A 19,002-nucleotide genomic window follows, 5' to 3' on the forward strand; every position below is an offset into this window, starting at 1 on the left:
TCCCTGAGCACAATGCCCCTCCCCGAGCCTGGGGGAGCTGCACACGGGACACTCCTTGGCATCTTCAGTCTCCCTTCTGTGGCCTCACACCCGGGATGTTAGGTATTAGAACAGGTGCCTCCCTGTTCTGTGTGCATAGCCTCAGCCTGCGGGCAATTTGGGGTGAAGGGTGGCTGCAGGTCAGACACATACCTGGGAAGGTCCCCTGGGATATGGTGGCTTCCAACCAGGAGCAGTTGCCCTGGGCACTTGTGACATCCCAGTGATTTAGGAGTGGGGGTGCTCTGGTCTTCAGTGGGTGGGGCCAGGGAGCCCAGTAATCCTGTGAGATGGAGGTGCCTTTCCACAAATGCCAGTAGCACCCCCAAGAGAAATACTTGAACCGAAGCTGTAGGCGGGACCACGCCAGGGGAAGAGGGAGCTCAGAGGCGGCGGCACCACTCAGCGCCAGGTGCTAGGATGGGAGGATGGGCAGACTGTGGTGGCAGCATGCAGGAGGGTGGTTCTAGATGCACCTGCCCTCCTGTGGCTGCACGGATGAGGTTCTGGGATGTAATTCAGGGGGTTCATGAACTTGGCTGAGAAAGAGATTACATCTCCATCATTGCTAAGCTCTAACCAGAATTTAGCATTTCTCCTTACTCGGAATGATGGTGTTCCAAGACCTGGGGCTTTGTCACAGTAGACATCACCACTGTTCATGCCCCTTCACATCCGTAGCAGGCAGCTTGGAAACTGCGTCCCCTCGCCTGACTTTGAATCCTAGTTAGTATTAGACCCGTCATGGCTCCTTTAAAACCACCTCCTGGAGAAGCACGTGCGTGGCCACCTCACAATTCGTCGTATCATATTCTGGTAACTGTGTGTGGTGAACTCTTCTTCCATAGTTCTCTGTGTAGTTGTACGCTTCAGAAACAAGCCTCATCCTGAGAAAGCGTCTGCAGGCTTCACCAGTGGGCGAGGGGGCCCACGGCACAGGGAAAGTCAGGCTGACCTGAGCAGCGAGTTGCCCCCGTAGCAGAGAAGGAAAGGCTTGGGGCCCAGTATGTCTGTACCCAGGAGGGCCTGCCGTGGCCAAGGGTCTGGAACGGGGGGATGTGGTGAGGGGTCCCCAGGCACCTTGGGCGGAGTAAGGAGCAGGGCCCTTTGCCTGCCGTGTGAGTGAGGGAGACGCATCCCAGGTCTTCTGCATCATTGGTGGAGGCTCCTTGAGCTCCTACTGGGTGCTGGGTGCTGTTCTTGGTGCTGAAACGCAGCCGCAGACAGAGCACTTGCTCTCTGGACGCGGTCAACGCAGAGACAGGGCGTATGTGAGAGGGTCCACACAAGCTGTGCCTGTGCTCGGCCACCATGAGTGTGTAGCTTGTGTGAGTTACAAGTAAAGGGGTGTGACATGCAGGAGTCTAGACGTCTGCACGTGAGGTTTGCAACCACTCACCCATTTGAGTCATGTGAACCCCGAGGGCCGAACCCTGAAGACCCCTCCCTGGCTGGGGACTGGCCCAGGGCTCCCCAGTGCAGTTTGGCCCTCTCCTACCATGGCCATCTCTTGCCCTCTCTTGCCATGGCCATCTCTTGCCCTGTCCTCGGCCTCCCATGCTGCCTCATAGGACCCTCAACTGGGGCTAGGCACCCGGGGCTCCTCCCCAACCCAAGGAGCCTGGAGCATCTGGGGCCTGGAGCACTGCTCATTGAGAGGACCAGAGAGGAGACTTGGGGAACAGACCGGAAGGACTGGGTTCTCCTGGCCCACGTCATTTGGCCCGCAGAGGAGGGAGAGAGGGCCAGGGTGAGCAGCCCCAGGCAGTGTGGAGAGACCTGCCTGAGGGGAGCAGTGGAGCCGCACAGATGGGCTCAGAATCCGGGGTGGACTGGTGCCCCAAGCCCAAGCAGGGGTGTCCACCCACAGCCATGTTGGGAGCCCAGCCTGGCATGGCTGAACCCCTGCCATCTGGCACCCAGGGATGCCCAGAAGGGGTAGGCTTCACCCCGTTTCTGAGTAGCAGAGGCAGTGAGTGGGCCAGGCGGAGATGGGGCTGGGGGCTGGGTGGGCAGGGTCTGAGGGCATTAAGGCTGGACCCCAGAGCCAGGAGGGGCATGACCATAGGTCTGAGTCGAAAGTGAGGTGTCGTAGATGACCCCCATGTTCATTCCTCCCTCAAGCAGAGATCTCTTGAGCTATGCCCCGACACAGAGGTTGTTCTGGGCACTGGGACACAGCAAAGTCCCCTGTACTCTCTCTGGGACCCCTGTGTGGCTGGGGCGACATCGGCTGTCATTTCAGGTCAGGAAGGCTCAACGCCGTGAGGAGGGTGTGTGAGGGCCACTCTGAGGCCGGTGCAGAGCCGGCAGGTGGAGGGGGAGGGCGCGTGGGTGTGCACACACTGCCTGCTCCCCTGTCCACATGGACCTCGGGGTTCCCAGGGAGGCGGCCTGCCGGGCCTCTGGGGAAGGTCACACCCTTGGCCGAGGGCTGCTTCTCTTGAAGATCGTGGCCGTTCCCGGTGGCCGTCGTCTTGGCAAAGGGGCGGGTCCTGAGGGAAAGCCAAAACCAACCTGCTGGGGGGTCACGGGGGGCTAAGGGCCGGCTCCACACTGCCCGTGCCCCTGGCCCTGCCCCTGCCCCACAGTCGCCGTGTGCCCGGCAGAAGGCTGGCCCTGCCCCTGCCCCACAGTCGCCGTGTGCCCGGCAGAAGGCTGGCCCGCCTTCTGTCCAGCGTATGTCATGTCAGGGAGGCCTGCTTTTTCTCTAAGTGCCATCTTCCAGAAGGCGGGCTGTGGATGAGGGCACTCCGTGGGGAGGGAGGAAGGCCAGGCTGGGGAGCCAGGGCCAGATCCGCCTGGACAGGAGACCCCATCCTCGTCACTGGCGCAGGTGCTTCCTGGGTGTTGCCCTGGGCACTCACAGCACGCCGTGTCAGCACTCCCATTCGCTGGTGCTGGATATGAGAAGTTGGAAATGGCAAGAAGAGTTGCTGCCAGGCCATTCTGGGTGGAATGCACAGTGTCCCCAGGGCGCAGTGACAGTGGGACGGCCGGAGGCGCTCTCAGGCCTGCCTTGAGGGTGGCAGCTGGTTTTCAGGAAGAGAGTCGAGGGTGGAGACTCCAGGAGGCACCGCAGGCCCTGTGGAGAGGCAGGAAGGGCAGGAGATGCTGACCCTGGGTCTGGACAGCTGCCTTCATAGGGACCTCTCCCTTCCCCTACAAGATGGGGCTGGTTCCTTCCCCCAGGCTGTCTGCCTCCTGGATCTCATGTGCCCGCCCCAGGCAGCGTCCCCAACCTCTGCCCAGAACCATCTCATGGGATCCCGGCACCCCTCCTCCTGCCAGGCAGTCTAGGTGTAGACAGTCCCTGCCAGGCAGTCTGGGTATAGACAGGGCGGAGTCAAGACAGGGCGGTGCCTGGGGGTGGAACTCTGAGCCTCCGGCTCTCCTCCAGCAGGTGGCTCCGGGAAATAGGTGGGAGTCATGGAGGCGGAGGGCCCACATTCCCACCTGCTGCAGGACCCGCAGGGCCCACAGGAGGTCAGGGCTCGCCTTTAGGGAGGCAGGCAGGCAGGCACATGACACGGCCACCTGCTCAGAGTCTCCCTGGTCTGGGAGCCCTGCGCATTCTTGGTGGTGGGCCGTTGACCAGCAGCATGGCCAGCAGGTATCCCTCCCCAGACATGGCCTTGCAGACGCTGGCCCAGCTGCCTGAGGCCCAGCTAGGTTTCGGCAGCGCGTGGCCAGCGACGGGACAGTCAGGCCAGCGAGGGTGGCCAGGCCTGATCCTAGTTTTGCAAGAGTGGCCTAATCTCCACGCCTGGGCTCGGGTTGCCCCGGTGCTGAGCCTGGGCTTCTCATTTGCTCCCCTTCAGTGAGGACAGGGGGGCGCTCAGGCCAGTGGAATCAGATCGCCTTAGGCAGAGGTCTAGACCTGGGGGGCAGCCACCTAACCTCTGTGGGCCTCAGTCTTCCCATTTGTAAGCTGGGGGTGGTCCTGCCTGCCTGTTAATTGAGATAGTGCTGATTTCGGGAGAGACCCATTGCTCTCCAAGGAGGCTGGGGGCAGTTCAGAGTTGAAAACGGCCTTAAATCTCCTGCTGCCAGCCTGGACAGGGTCTGAGACCTGAGTGGGGGAGCCAGGGATACGTGGGTGCGCAGCCATGGATGCCCAAAGGTGATGTGGGCTGCTGCGGGTAGGGAGACCTGTGTGATTCAGGCAGGCGCCTGCCACCCCGCACCCGCGACGCTGCAAAGGGCTGCCGGATTTAGCAGATGCAAAGACAGGACCCCAGTACATGGGAGTTTCAGGCAGACCCTAAATCGTTTTGTAGCGCAGTGTGTCACAAATATTTTAATTTCAAATAAGGAAATAAATGTTTAGAGTAAATATGCCCTATGTATTTATTGTAAGTACGCCCCAGATATTTGGGGGGGGGGAAGAGTTGTTTGCTTTTTGTGGCAAAATATGCATGACAAAATTTGCCAATTTAACAATTTTTAAGAGTTCAGTTCAGTGGCATTCAGTCTGTTCACGCTGTTGTGCAGCCGTCACCCCCATCCAGCTCCAGGACACTTTTCATCTTGTAAAACTGAAACTCTGTCCCCATTAAACAGCAACTCCCCATTTCCCCTCTCCACCACCCCTGGTGCCTGCCATCCTTTCTGCCTCTATGAATTGACTCCTCTAGGGACCTCACATACGTGGAATCACCGGATCTGTCCTTTTGTGTCGCTTCTTTCACTCAGCGCCGTCATCAAGGCTCCTCCACACCAGAGCATGTGTCAGAATTTCTTCCTTTTCAGGGATTAATCCTATTCCATTGTATGCGCCTACAGACAGTTTGTGGAAACAATCTATTCAACTGTGGAGAGACGTCGTTTCTACCTTCTGGCTCTGGTGAATAATGCTGTGAGCATGGGTGTATGGGGACCCGTTCCGTTTCCTGCTTCCAGTTCTTTGGGACCAAATACTTTTATAATGTACTAAAATAACAATTCATTGTTGATTTGCAATTCAGATGTAACTGGCCTCTGTGCCTTATCTGCACTCGTCCCCCTAATCGTGGCTGTAGGGCAGGGCCGGGCAGAAGCTCCAGCCCACACACCTGCCATGCCGGGCAGGCAGGCAGAGGTGCCTGGGCGGCCGCCAACTCATCAAAGCCCTAGGAAGACGCCCTCCTGGGACCGCCCAGACCTCTCCGGGCTCAGCAGGGCTTGTCAGCTCCTGCTTCAGCTTTGCCTGCAGCGCAGGAATTCCCCTGGGATCGGAATCAGGGCAGACTGTAGGGTTGGGGAGGCGGGAGAGGCCAGGGCTGTTCCCCGTGCTGGGCCCCGTGCTGCTACTCCTAGCCTGTGACCTTGCGCAGGTCACTTTAGCTCCCTATGTGTCGGCTCTGTCAGCGGGACCTACAGCTGCTGTGAAGATGAAATGATGCGGCTTAAACCCTTGCGAGGCCCATAGTGAGCTCTGCGTCTCAGCAGGGAGACAGCAAGGCCTCTGGGAACAAGGGAGCCCTCCCTGGGTTTGACCTTCCACTCAGGGGCACATCCCCTCCAGCCCTGTGCTTCCTCTGGGGAGGAGGTGCTGGCTTGGGGGGCGTGGCTTATGGGCCATGCTGGCTGTGGGTCTTGTTCCCTCCAATGCCAACACTGGGCAGATTCTCCCAGACAAATCATTTAGACGTCCGCCTTTATTCAGTACCAGGGTACCAGGACCAGCCTGGGTGCCAGGTAGGGAGGCAGGAGCAAGGAAATGGAGGCTCCCCTAGCAGAGGTTCCCTCTGGAAGGAGCGTGGCTTGTTGGGACAGGAGGCTTCCTGGGGGCATGTGAGAGGGAGGAAAGCGGCAGGTCACAGCTGGGTGGAGTGACTGGGTGGTGGGGGTGGGCGAAGGGAGAGCCGTGCCTGGGGCCACCATGACCCACCGAGATGGCTTCCCGGGAAGTGGTTGGGTCAGGGTGAGTGGCCGAGCTCCTTTGCTCTCCCCTTCTTCTGTTCCTTCCCCAGTGTTTACGAGCCATCCCTCGTGGTGGGCTCCCTCCGGAGGCACCCAAGGGTTTGCTCTGGGATCCAGCCCAGCCTCAGCTATGTGTGTGTCTGCCTGGTTGGCATTCACGATGCAGATGGACGGGCCTGCGTGGCATGTTTGTGGATTGGAATGTGGATGCAGCAGACAGGGAGGGCCAGTCCATCTTCGAGGCTTCCTTGGGTGCCTGTGGCCCCTGCAGTGGGTATATGGGAAACTAGATAGGAGAGCTGGGCAGAGCCCCAGGAGGACAACCCGGCCCCCGCCTGAATCTCAGCCCTGTTGGCAGGGGTGGGCATAGAGATGTGGGTGCCCTCTTCAGCTCCACCAAGCCAAGGAGGAGAAAGGCTGAGCCAGGCGTGGGGTACAGCCTCTGGGGAGCACCTAGCCCTGGGTTCCAAGAGAGGGCTTTCTGCCTTACAGCCAAGACACCGGGTCCTGGGTGTGGCAGGAGGTTTGTGACACAAGCTCTGAATCCCCTTTCATCTCCAGTGTCTGAGGCCACAGCATGAGCCTCAGACAGCGGAGCAGGCTGGCATGGGGGGAGGTCTGCAGAGGGCCCGTGACTTCTTGGCCAGAGCTATGACTAGGCCCCCATCTGAGGGGCCTCTGCCATGCCAGGGCAGGCACTGCCCAGACCTGGTGTCTGCCGGCAGGGTGGCCTGCCCAGGGGTTCCCCAAGCAGGATCTGGGCAGCTTAGAGAGCAGTTTTGGGAGTTGCCTGGTGAAACCCCCATCTTTGGGGGTCTCCAGTGTTGTGGCCTGCCTTGGTGGTTTGCCCAGCAACTCTCAGTGTGCCCACTGCAGACTGGCCGAGAGGTCCGAGTGCTGCCCGAGGGGAACTGGTGTGAGTGGGTGGGGAGCTGGGCCGGGCCAGTGGGAGCCACGCAGGACCTGGGCTGCAGGGAGGGGAGAGTGTTGGTGGAAGAGCTGTCCCTTTGGTGTCCAAGGAAGGGCGAGAGCGCACAGCATAGACCTCCCAGGCTGCGGGCACCTGGATGGGGGACTTGGTAGAAGGATGTGGCCTGTTGGGTTTGGTATGTCAGAAGGAAAGGAGGTCAGGATGTAGGGGCAGGGGGGTCTGGAGTCAAGGCCCGGGTGCCTTTGGACTGGGGGCTGGAGGGGGCAGGTAGAGGATGTGGAATGACCATGGAGGCTTTGTGTGAGGACAGCAGTGGTCAGCTGCCACCTTCATCACAGAGAGAAACCCGACACCCCGCCCCCATTACCGTGCGGGGAGGGGCGCTGGCACCCCCGAGCACCAGACCTGCTGAGACCCAGGCGCCCCTGCACCAAGGCCTTGGCCCGCTTAGCTGCGGTGGGGAAACCAGGAGGCCCCGGCTGCCCGCGAAGAAGAGGAGCAGCCCCCGCAGGCCGGAGGGAGGGGCCCGGCCTCGGCGGCGGCCAGGGAGGCGGGCGCGGGGCGGCGGGCAGGAGGCGGCTGCGGCGGCGGGGACCTGGCCGGAGGGGCCGGGGCGGCCGCCTGCGGTTTCCAGGGAGACGGGGGCGGCGCTGTGCGCGGCGGGGCGGGGGCTGCGGGAGGACGCTCGTCCCCGCGCCGGGAGCCGCCGCCCTCGCCCGTGCGCGCCAGTGCGGCTGCGGCGCTGCCCGGGGCGGCTGCGGCCGGAGTCTCCCCCGCGCCTGGCGGACGGCAGCCCGCCCGTGTCCCCCGCTGGCTCTTCGCCTCCTGCGAGCCCTTCCGCCCGGCCCCGCTCCGCCGCCCTTCCCCGGCCGGAGCACCTGCACCCAGAGCCGCGCGCGCCGCCCGGAGCCGCCGGAGCCGCTGGAGCCGCCGCCGCCGCCGCCGCCGCGAAGGGGGTCCCGCGTCCGCCGCGAAGCCAGGCCCGAGGACTCCGCCCGCCGCGCCCCCTCTCCCGTGGCGCCACCGCACCCACATCCCCGGCCGCGCCACCCCCATCTCCACCTGCTCCTCGTCCCCATCGCCTCCGTCCTGCCCCGCTTGGCCGCCGCAGCCCCATCCCCTTTCCGCCCCTCCCGTCGGGAGTCTGTGGCCCGTCCCCGATCCCACCCCGCCCATCGCCCCAGCTTCACCCACCCCTACCCTTCCCGGGCCGCATCCCGGCGTCCCCGCCCCCACCCTCTGCCCCGCTCCGCATCGCCTGCCGCAGCCCCGGGGCCCCCCTTTCTCTTCCGCCAGGCCCATCCCCCTCCCCCGGGCTGTCGCAGCCCTTCGAGCCCCCTCCCCCGCCACCCCGCCCCCGTGCCTGCCGCAGCCACTGCGACAAGCCCCTTCCCCGCCAATCGCGGCGCCCTCCTCCCCTCGCCCTCCTGCCGCAGCCCCCAGCTCCCCGCCCGCCCCTCCCCTCCCCTCCCCGCCGCGCCCACTGCACCAGCGCCCCCTCCTCGCCGCGCCGCGCCGCTGCCGCGTGTCCAGACCCCTGCCGCCCGCTCCGGCTCCGCGGTTTGCCGTCCTCGTCCCTGGCCGCGGCGACTGGCGACTGGCATCGGGGCGCCCGGGACCCCCAGGACGGCGACCCGGCCGCCGGTGCCGCCGAGCCTTTGTTCCGCCGCCGGGGCCGGTCTCTCGCCTGTCGCCCTCGCAAGCAGCCGCGGGTGGCAGAAGCCTTAGCCGGCCTGGGGCGCGGACCCTCCCACCCGGGGCAGAGGTGTCCCTGCGACGCCCCTGGGTTTCGGGTTGCAGTGCGTGGCGGAGGTTCTGCGGCTGCGGAGGGGCTCCTTGGCGACGCTGTCATTTGGGTGAAATGGTGGCAGGGGCTTCGGGCAGGCGGCAGGGGTGTGGGGAGGGGTGGGAAGCACGATGGGGTGAGGCTGGGGGCCGTCGATGCTGTTGACAGGGAGCTGAGATGCCGTGGCTGGTCCACCTCGCAGGTGGGGCCAAGGCTGCCTCCGGCTCAGATGTCAGGAGCCCAGGTGAACAGGGACTGGCCAGGGGCGCAGGCTTCCTAGGGGATGGGGCAAAAGTGAGGAAAAGATCCCCTGCAGCCTGGGTGGTGGGTGGTCCCCAGGAAACCTCCTGGGACATTTGCCCAGTGCACCCTCACCACAGGAGGTTGCTGGACATACCAGGAGGATGCCACAGCCACCGGAGCTGGATGGGGTCCTAGAGCAGATGGGGCAGGAGCTGGGACAGGCTTCGAGAAGAGGGTTTGGGCTTGGGGAAAGCCTTCCCAGCGATCGGCCAGCCAGGATGGCCACCTTGCAGGGTGCAGAGCTGAGTAGAGGTCAGGAGCCAGGAGGCCTAGGCTCTTCCCTGGTGTGTTGGGAGGCTGCGGTGCCTGGAGCTCTGCACACAGCCCTGCTCCAGCACCATGGCAGGCAATGCAGGCTGACTATCCACACTAAATTCCAGTACGGTAGGCATTCGATTCTGTTGACACTGAGTGTCTAGGACAAGGCTGTAAAGGCGGATAAAGCCGGCTTTACAGCCTGCACCTCCTGTGTGTGTCGTGGAAGCTTCTGGAGGGATGGGCGTGGCGTGGCGCCATCATCTCTCTGCGTTCTTCTTGGGAGGGCTCCAGAGCCACTGGTCGCGGGCAGCTGCCGGGCTGGGTCTGGACAAATGAGGTCTGGGTTCATCATCGGGGTTGGTGGCCACTGTCCAGATGGGAGTCTCGCCTAAAGCTTTGGGGTGATGGTGCTGATGACCAAGGAGAGACTGCTAGGTGGGGACATGTCAGCAGGGGACAGGAATGCGTGACCTAAAACGTGTCTAAAGCCAAGGCTGGTGGGGGCTTAGCGAGGAGCAGCAGAGAGTGGGGTGGTCCAGAGCCGTCAGGGTCTGGAGGGGGAAGATGGAACCAGACAGCAGCTGCCTAAGGACCAGGGAGCAAGATCTCTGTGCTTTAACCTGAGGAGCAGGAGTGTGGGAATTGGAGGCTTTGGGTTTGAGGTGGGGGATGAATCTGCCATGAAACAAATAATCCCCTTCCTCCCAATAAAAAATCCTCAGAGCACTTGGGGAGGGAAGTGTCCCAGTGACTGAGGGAGGGGAGTGCTGTGTAAGGATGGGTCAGCTACAGCAACTTCAGCCCAGGGATCAGGGAAGAGAGGGCCCAGTCCCTGGCCCAGCGGGGAGCAGGCCTGGCGACCTTGACCCGAGCAGCCCCAGGGCCGGAGGGAGGGCTGGGCTGGAAGGGCCCAGATACCTTTCTGCGTGGGGGGGGAAGAGGAGGGGCTGCCGGAACTCACCCCCTAGGTTGGAAAATGCCTCCCTGAGTTGGAGGGGGAAAGGCCAAGAAGGAGGTATCAGAAGGAAGGTCCAGGAAGGAGAGGGAGAGGGACATGGGGAGGGTTCCCTCCTGGCCTGAGGCCTCTGCATCCCCCAGGTGTTGAGCTGAGAGAAGTGGTGGGGAGGCACCTGGGGGTGGGGAGATTTAAGATGACAACTGGACTTGGGCACATCGCTCGCCATCCAGAAAGACCCCAGCCCCTGGCATTCTTCCAGGAGGGGGCTTGCTTTGCTGGCCTGCAGGGGGACTTTGCAGAGCCCGCCTCTGCCATCTCATGTCTAGGACCGAGACCTGCGGGCCCCGGCCTGCACTGGGCTGGAGCTCAGCAGAAGGAAGCCAGCGGGAGGCCTCCTGCCTTTGACTGCCGTGCGTCCAGCCTGCAGCGGGCCTCAGGGGGCCGCCTCGGTCCAGCCTGCCCGGGGCTCCCAGGCCGGCGCCCAAGCTCTGGCTCCGTGTCTTCACTCCCGTGTTTGTCCGAGGAGGGAGGGAGGGACGGGGGCTGTGCTGGGGCAGCCGGAACAGCGCAGGTCACCGGGCTGGCTGGGCGAGGTGGCCGGGCAGGGCTAGGGGGGCAACAGGGGAGGCTGAGGCGGGGGGCTGGTGCACAGCTGTGAGGGGGGTGTAGGGGGTGGCTGGCAGTGCCAAGGAACCCCTCAGAACCTGCAGGTAGGAGGAGCCTGCCATGTCTTATGGATGTTTTGGGCCTCACCTCTCCATGTCTCATCAGCCTCTCCCATCTGTGTGGTGGGGGCTGGAGAGTGGGTCTACCAGGGACCTCGCGAGGGAGGGGCACAGGAGCCAGCGAGGGATGTCACCCACCCCTACTCCCTAGGAGTGCTTGAGCCCTAGTCCCCAGTCTTGGACCAGCCCACTCGTTGCCTGTGGCCCAGCCAGCCTGGCCTGGGTGCCCCGTCACAGCTGAGCCCAGGGTGTCACCGGGAAGCTATGCTGGCACCTGCCACCCCCTCCCCCAGGCACGTTTCCCTCCCACTGCCCAGCCCAGCACCATCATGTGTCCGGCTGACCTGTGCTCTCCTGGTCCGGGCAGCCTGGAAGGGTGCACAGGCCCCCATCACAGCCCACACCCTCAGAGAGATGCCTCCTGAGTCTGCTCAGCCTGGCGCAGGCCCCAGGAAAGGACCCAGAGGGGCAGTTCCTGCTCTAAATCCTGTCCCCACTGGGGCGGGACTGGGGCGGAATCCCATCAGTGAATAAAGGCTACAGAGTGAAGGATGGTCCCTGGCGAGTGTACCTGTGTCCCAGTCTTCCTGCCTGACAGTGGGGAAGGGTACCCGTTCTCTACTAGGCCCCAGGACTCTCAGAGCCAGGCTCTGCCCTCACCCCAGCTGGCTCCCACAAAGCCCTCCTGACCCAAGACTCTCTTAGACCCCCACCTCCCCCTCCAGCAGACATCTGGGGGTAAGGAGGGGCGGGGGGCACAGGGGCACTTGCCATTCCCGCTCTGCCTGCCTCATAGGAACGTAAGTCCAGGCTCTGGGGGCTCCCTGGACCTGCAGCCCCTGCTGAGGGCTCCCTCCCCCTCCAGCCCCAGCTCAAGCCAGAGCCCCCTTCGTCAGTACATTCCAGAACTCAGGCACGAAACGAGGGCCAGGAGGGAGCGCTCCAGGACAAGAACCCGACCTCAGAAAGCTGGGGCTGTGTTTGGGGAGGGCCCATCCTTGTGCCTCGGCCCTCTCTGGCTCTCCCAGGCCCCTCTGACAGCCCGTCTCCTTGCTGTCACATCAGCAGGCACAGAGGCTACAGGGGCCAAGCGGCAGCCACCCAAGCCCAGGTTCGGGTTCTCTGTTCCCTCCTCTTGTCTCAGCCTCCTCCCTGGGTGTGTGTGCTTAGAGGGTGCGGAAGATTGGCAGACTCAATCTGACCCAGGCATTTGACCTCCGGGTAGTTACTTAACCCTGGGTCCTCAACCCAGATGGCCTCTAGTGGGGAAGGGTTCCCTGGACCCCAGGCCTGAGGGGTGACTCCTCTTGTAGTAAGTGGGTAGGGCACTGCCTGGGCTGCTCCAGGCCCTGCCTGCACTGGGGCTGTAGGTCCCTGCTCCCACCTCCAGGCAGGGGTGCACCCCTTCCCGCTGTGCTGCCACCTCCCCCAGGACAGCCTTGGGCCAGGTGCCTCTGCCCAGGCTGACCCTGCCCTCGGTCCCAGCTCCCTCTCCTGCGTCTCCTCCCTGGCCTGGCCTTCACTTCCCGCTGACCCCCAGGCGGGAGGTAAAAGAATGCGGGACCTGCCACATTCCAGCCACCCTGGTCCAGGGTCCCAGGATGAGATGAGACAGGCTCTAAGGCCTCAGCCCTGACCCCTGAGGGGCAGACCTGAGGAAAGTTTCTGGCATTCCTGCTGACAACCCCCCCTTGACCCCTCCCCTCTGACCAAGCCAGGCTCCTGCCTCCACCTCTCCACTGTGCCTGACATAGGCCAGCAGCAGAAGGGCCTTAGAGGCAGGGTACGAGGCCCAGAAGGAACAGTGGAGTCCTGAGCTCAGGCAGCCAGAGCCACTTGCTCCCTCACTGTATAGCTGGGACAAGACTTCATCTCTGTAAGCCCCGGTTTCCTGGTTAATAAAATGGGCATTTCGGCAGCCTTCATCACAGTGCGATGCACACCCTTTTAAATATGCAGTTTTTCCTGATGCCACACACATATTCCAGGTGGGCACCGAGGTGTGCGCAGCAGGGCTGAGGGCTGACTCACAGCCTGTCCTCACTCCCCACAAGGAGGTGAGGCTGTCTCTGATGGCACTGCCACGGTCACTGCCCAGGACACTGGAGCAGAGCGGCTCAGGGCAGGCTGCAGAGGAGAGGACTCCACAAGGACACCAGGAGGCACAGGGTGTGCCCTGCAGGGCTTGGGGCATGGTCCGATGACCCCTTCATGGGATCTGCCACCTGCACCAGGGCATACCTGTCCCCACACCAGACTTGTGTATGGGGTCCTGCAGGGCCACTGCCTCTGGCCAGCCCACTGTTGGTGGGATCTGCTGTCCTTGCAGTGGGAGTTTGGTGCCTCCCAGGGCTGGTGTGGGAAGAGAGGGGAATTGGATTCCTTCCTCCCTCCCCATCCTCAGCCATGGGCCCAGGTAAGGGGTGACTGTCGGGCCTGGTAGCCTCCTCCCGACTTGCACACGGGAACCTGGGGCCAGTTCTTTGCTTGTGGCTGCTGGGACAGCAGGCTGGGGGGCAGGACTTGCCCAAGGGGCCCCCTCCCTTGTTGAGGAAGCCCTGCTCTTGTGTCCTGTGTGGGAAGCTATAGGACTCGAGCCAGGCCTTTTCCTCCCTCCACGCCCCCACCATTTCTGCCTTCACCCAGGGCACCCCCCAGGCTGGCCCACCTCTGAGCTGTGTTCCACCCTGGGTCTGCAATCCTTCTGCCCAGGAGAGCCTGAGGGTGCCCTCTTGGCTGCCAGTGCTGTCCCAGCCCCTCTCCCTCATACTGGCCTTTCCCCACAGGTGAGCATCTGCGGATCTGCCCCCAAGGCTACACCTGCTGCACCAGTGAGATGGAGGAGAACCTGGCCAACCGCAGCCGTGCTGAGCTGGAGACCGCGCTCCGGGACAGCAGCCGCGTCCTGCAGGCCATGCTCGCCACCCAGCTGCGCAGCTTCGATGGTGAGTGCCTCCCAGGGTGCTCGGGGGCCGCAGGGTGCTGGTGCATCGGGGCGAGGGGGGTGGCACACTGGGCCTTGCCTGGTGTGTCAATGCAGAGGGTGGGGCATTGGCAGGAGGAGGTGGGGGAGTTAGTGCTTTGGGGCTAGGGTGCTGGGTTGAAGCCCCAGCTGGGATTTGGCGACTACCCTCAGGCAGGGATCTGCAGGGTTTGAAACCCACCTGGGGGTGTGCACAGCCCATTCCCAGTGCACGTTTGGGGACAGAGGGCCTGTCCCATCAGCCCCGCAGAGGCTCCTGTCACCAGCACATTCTCCCGAGCACCTGCAGAGAGACGGGCCTCGGCTAGATCCTCCCTGCAACTCCGCACGTGCCCCAGGCCGCCACCCCTGGGGACCCGGTGGCCTGGAGCCAGGGAGCTCAGTGCAAGGGCTGAGACTGGGGCTGGGGACAGGGCTGCAGAGTGCAGGGCCTGCCCAGCGGTGGCCGCCACTCAGCCCTTTGTATCGGGGCAGGAGTTTGGGGCCCTGGGGAGTGACCCCTGCAGGCCTTGAGGCCTTGCCAGCTACTGTGTCAGAGCCACATACTCCTCAGCCCAGTCTGAGCCTCACCTTGTGTCTAGGCGGAGAGCAGCAGGCACCTCCAGGGGGACAGTGTGGGGTCAGGAGGACCCCCATAAAGTGACCTCTGATCAGAAACATGAGGACTTGGTGGAGGGAGGCGGCCTGGGCTGAGGTACTGCCCCTGTGTCCCAGCGGAGCTGGGGCGCCAGGACAGTGAGCCTGAGCAAACGAGAGGGAGGGAGCGCTGAGGCCGCGCAGCTCCATGTCGCCGTGAGGGACAGCAGCTGCTGCTGGGGCCCTGGGGTTTGTCTCAGCATTCCTGTTTCTCCGGCTCCTGGACACCTGCTTGTGGCCTCCCAGGCTCCCGGGAGAGTCTGTCTGTCCCCAGGAGCCCCCAAGGCCATTTCCACAGGGCTGCGGGACCTCAGCTATTGGCGTATACCTGGGTCACGGTGGGTCAGAAGCTCCTTCTCTGTGACTTGGACATCGACGCTCAGAGCTCAGCCCTCCCCTGGTGTGGGGCAGTGGGACGCTCCTGGCCCCTCTGGGATTCTCCTTCCTCCTGCCCAGCTGGCCCTAGGGAACGCACCCCTGCACCCCGAGTCAGGAGCCTTCCTGAGCTGCTTGGGTCTGTCCCTTGTGTAGGGACCCTGCTCACCTCCTCCACTCTGTCCTGGGCCTCAGTTTCTCCCCAGTGTCGCTGAGCCCTGGCTCCCACCCCAGCGTGCCACCCAGCCCTGCCCCTTCCTCTCTCCTGCTAAGACCGTTGCCCATCACACCATTTTCCTGGCCTGGGGACGTCCTGCCCACCTGCCTCCTCCTGGCTCTAAGGGGGTCGGTGTCGCTGCCCTGCTCGGGGGCCCGTCCCGTGTCAGCGCCCTGCCGCCGCCCTCCATCTGCTGCCCTCTGGAAGCCTCCAGCCTTCCTGTTCGACTCTCCTATCTTTGACATGAAAACACAGACACCCTTTGGGGACATTTGTGTTGAAAATGACCCCCTGTGTGACCAAGGCCCACCTGTGCCCGTACCCCAGGGAGTCTTGTCCAACCCCCACCTTCCATGTCCTCCCCTCCCACCCCTGCCCACAGCAGCTGCTGGCCCTTCCCAGCCTCCAGGGCAGCCAAGGGCCCCTCCGTCTTTGCCTGCAGTGCTGGTGGGAGCCAGTGGGAGGCGGTAGGAGAGGAGCCTGACTGGGCCTCTGGTTGCTGTGTTCAGGGATTGGGAGCCCCATGCCCGCCCCCTCACCAGCCTTCAAGGGCAACTGAAGGCCTGGCAGGAGGTAGGGCCCATGGCCCTCTAGGTGTGTCTGGGCTAATGCATGAACTGCAAGCTGCCCCCTTCTGGGAGAGGCCAGGGCGTTCCAGGTGCCAGGACCTGAGGTGGACACTGGACAGCTGCGTGGCCCGTCTACCCTCCCCACAGCAGCCTGGGAGCTCTCTGTAGCCATGCCAGCCTTGTAGTCCCAGGCCTTGCCAGGGGTCAGCGTGGGGGCTGGTCCAGAGATCTCTAGGCCTGACAGCCACCCTGCTTCAGAGGAGAGCCTCTGCCCTGCGTCCCTGGAGCACCCCGTGGTGGGCCATCGAGCCCCTGGTACCTGTGGGCAAGACCGGCCACGGCCCTAGGGATGCTCTGAGCAGTTACAGACCCGGAAGTCTCACTTCCAAAGGGGATGGGGAAGTCCAGGGTCCCATCTAGGCACGGGGTACGGGGCTTTTCCCCAAAGCTCCTGCAGCACATGGGGAGGTCTGAGGGTGAGCCTGTGCCTCCCCGTCCCCCACCCAGCGGGGAAAACATCTGGGGTTCTGGGCTGTGGGAGGCTCCCCAGAGCCCTCAGGCCTGGGGTGCTCACAGCTGAGGCTTCTGGAAGCCGAGAAAAGACGGGACGCCCAGGAGAGCAGCAGAGACAGGGTGGCAGGAAGGGCAGAGGCCCTGGAGATTCACAGGGCAGGCGGCTGGGGCCACAGGGAGCACAAATGGGGACCGGTGGAGAGAAGAAGCGGCTGGCAAGGGAGCACAGACCGGTCCGGCCCCTCTTACCCCAGTGAGGCCCCATCTCCACCAGCAGCCCCTCCCTGGGTGTTCTCAGTCACAGAGTATCTGTTCCTGCCCTGGGCTCAGCTCAGAAACAGCCACTGGAGCCCCAGTCAGAGGTCCTGAGATCCAAGAGAGGACCCCTGCCACTTGGGTCTCTGCTCCCCAGGCCAGGGGGTGAGGTCTCGGGGAGCCCCGTGGATGCTCACAGGGCCCACAGCCGCTGCAGTGTGGCGTCCGACTCCGAGGACCTCAGAGTGTATCCTCAGAGCCGTGGGTCTCCCGAGCTGAGTCTCCTGCTCTAGTCCAGCTGTCACGGGGGAAACATTGTCCCGATCACGCCCCCTCCCTGTGCGCAGACCACTTCCAGCACCTGTTGAACGACTCAGAGCGGACGCTGCAGGGCACCTTTCCGGGCGCCTTCGGAGAGCTGTACACGCAGAACACCAAGGCCTTCCGGGACCTGTACGCAGAGCTGCGCCTGTACTACCGCGGTGCCAACCTGCACCTGGAGGAGACACTGGCCGAGTTCTGGGCCCGCCTGCTCGAGCGCCTCTTCAAGCAGCTGCACCCCCAGCTACTGCTGCCTGATGACTACCTGGACTGCCTGGGCAAGCAGGCTGAGGCACTGCGGCCCTTCGGGGAGGCCCCAAGAGAGCTGCGCCTGCGGGCCACCCGTGCCTTCGTGGCTGCTCGCTCCTTCGTACAAGGCCTGGGCGTGGCCAGTGACGTGGTCCGGAAGGTGGCTCAGGTGCGCACAGCCACCCAGGGCTCTCAGAAGGCCCTCCAGACCCCCACGCTCTGCCCAAGGGACTTTCTCTTCCCTCTACTTAACCCTATGTCCCTGAACCTCCTGGCCAGCCTCTGACCTCTGCCCCGCAGCCTCAGTCCTTCCTGCATTGGCTGCTACCCACGGCCTGCTAACGGTGCACCCACAGATGTGAGCCCTGCTCTGGGCAGGTGGCTCTGGGCTGGCCCACCCCTCCCAGACCCATCATGGGCCAGCATGGGAAGGGCCAGGGGCTGGGCTGGATGCTGAGCCAGGCTGTGGAGTGAAGATGCACAGGAGACAGAAGAGAACAACATGCGTGGGGGCCGGGCAGGGTGGGGCTCCGGAGCCTCGCAGGCCAGGGGGATGCCTTGGTCCATTGGGGGACACGTGTCAGACCCAGGTAGGCTGGGGCGCCTTGGTATCCTCAGCAGCATGTGGGTGAGGATATTCGTGCCTCCCCATGACCCTTGAGATCATTAGAATGAGGGCCGTCAGGGCTGGCAGGCCCGCGAGTCAGGCAAGGGCCATTGCAAGTTGGGGCAGAGCACAGGCCTCCCCTGACTTCCCTCCAGAGCCCCCCACCCTGGGGCTCCATTAAAGGCTGGCTGGGACTGGGCACACCCAGGGCCTTGGGATCTGGCTCAGGCTGCCTTGCTCCCCAGGTCCCCCTGGGCCCAGAGTGCTCGAGGGCTGTCATGAAGCTGGTCTACTGTGCTCACTGTCTGGGAGTCCCTGGCGCCAGGCCCTGCCCTGACTATTGCCGAAATGTGCTCAAGGGCTGCCTCGCCAACCAGGCCGACCTGGATGCCGAGTGGAGGAACCTCCTGGGTGAGCCCCCACCTGCCAGAGCGGCCTGGAACTGTCTTGGGGAGTGTGTGGCGGGGGTCCTGGGGGGGGCGGGTGGTCCCTAGCTCAGGGCTTGGACCCAGGGACCTGATCAGGAATGCCCTGACCAGGGTGTGTGACTTGGGGCAGCTTGCCAGGGAGGGAGCCCTGTGAGGTCGTAGTTTCTTGTGCTTCCCCAGTGAGCACCTCAGTGTGCATACATGCCAACACATGTGACTCACTGTGCATACATGCCAACACATGTGACTCATGGAGGGCCAGCACTTGCTTAAGCTAACACATATATGCACTGTCACATGACAGGCTAACACATGCAAGCTGGCGTGCACACTTGCTGACACACAGCGGGCCGGTGCCCACCAGTATGGTGTGTGCTCCTGTGTGCATGTGATGACATGAGCTGGGCTGACCCGCATCCATGCCAACACGTGTGTGCTAATATGTACATGCTTATCTAGATCCACTAACGTGTACACATGCTTACATGAGGTGGGACAGCATGCATCTGTGCCAACACACGTGCTACCATGTGCTGACATGGAGCCAACACGTGTGTGCTAATGTGATGGGAGCTGACAAAATGCATAAGCTTTACTTGTACATGTGCTCACCATGCATGCAACACACACATGAACTAAGGTGTACGTGGGGGGGCATGAGGTGAGCCAGCATGCATACACACCAGCTCACATGGGCTCATGTGCACACAAGCTGGACCGAGGTGAGTCAGCATATGTACATGTCAACACCTGCATGAGCCAGCGTGGACATACATGAGACACGGCAGGCCAGCGAGCATGCAGAATGGCCTCCGTGTGTGCGTGTCCACCTGTGCCCGTGGCGCATGTGCACATGTGGGCGTGGGCCAGGCTGAGTGCAGCTGAGTGCACGTGGCCTGCACACATCACATGGGCCAACCCGAGTGCGTGCGCGGGATCTCCCAT

At 63.3% G+C, this 19,002-nt stretch overlaps 1 protein-coding gene across 3 annotated transcripts in view; it reads left to right on the plus strand.

The window, feature by feature from the left end:
* The window catches only part of GPC1 (glypican 1), a 32,312-nt gene that overhangs the window by 9,767 nt on the left and 3,543 nt on the right, over positions 1-19,002 (plus strand). The window contains exons 1-4 of one of the 3 annotated variants that reach the window (XR_012421649.1): positions 6,945-8,904; positions 13,691-13,849; positions 16,800-17,191; positions 17,875-17,978. Coding sequence is in view for 2 of the 3 variants with exons in the window: in XM_045368091.3 (XP_045224026.1) it covers positions 8,838-8,904; positions 13,691-13,849; positions 16,800-17,191; positions 17,875-18,040 (784 nt within the window). In the remaining variant the exon portion in view is untranslated. Of the gene's footprint in view, positions 1-6,944; positions 8,905-13,690; positions 13,850-16,799; positions 17,192-17,874; positions 18,041-19,002 lie in introns of those variants that run through there. The other 2 variants (XM_045368091.3, XM_005574819.5) reach the window with 2 other exon arrangements.

Source organism: Macaca fascicularis, chromosome 12 (genome assembly GCF_037993035.2).
Source record: "Macaca fascicularis isolate 582-1 chromosome 12, T2T-MFA8v1.1".
Lineage (NCBI taxonomy): Eukaryota > Metazoa > Chordata > Mammalia > Primates > Cercopithecidae > Macaca > Macaca fascicularis.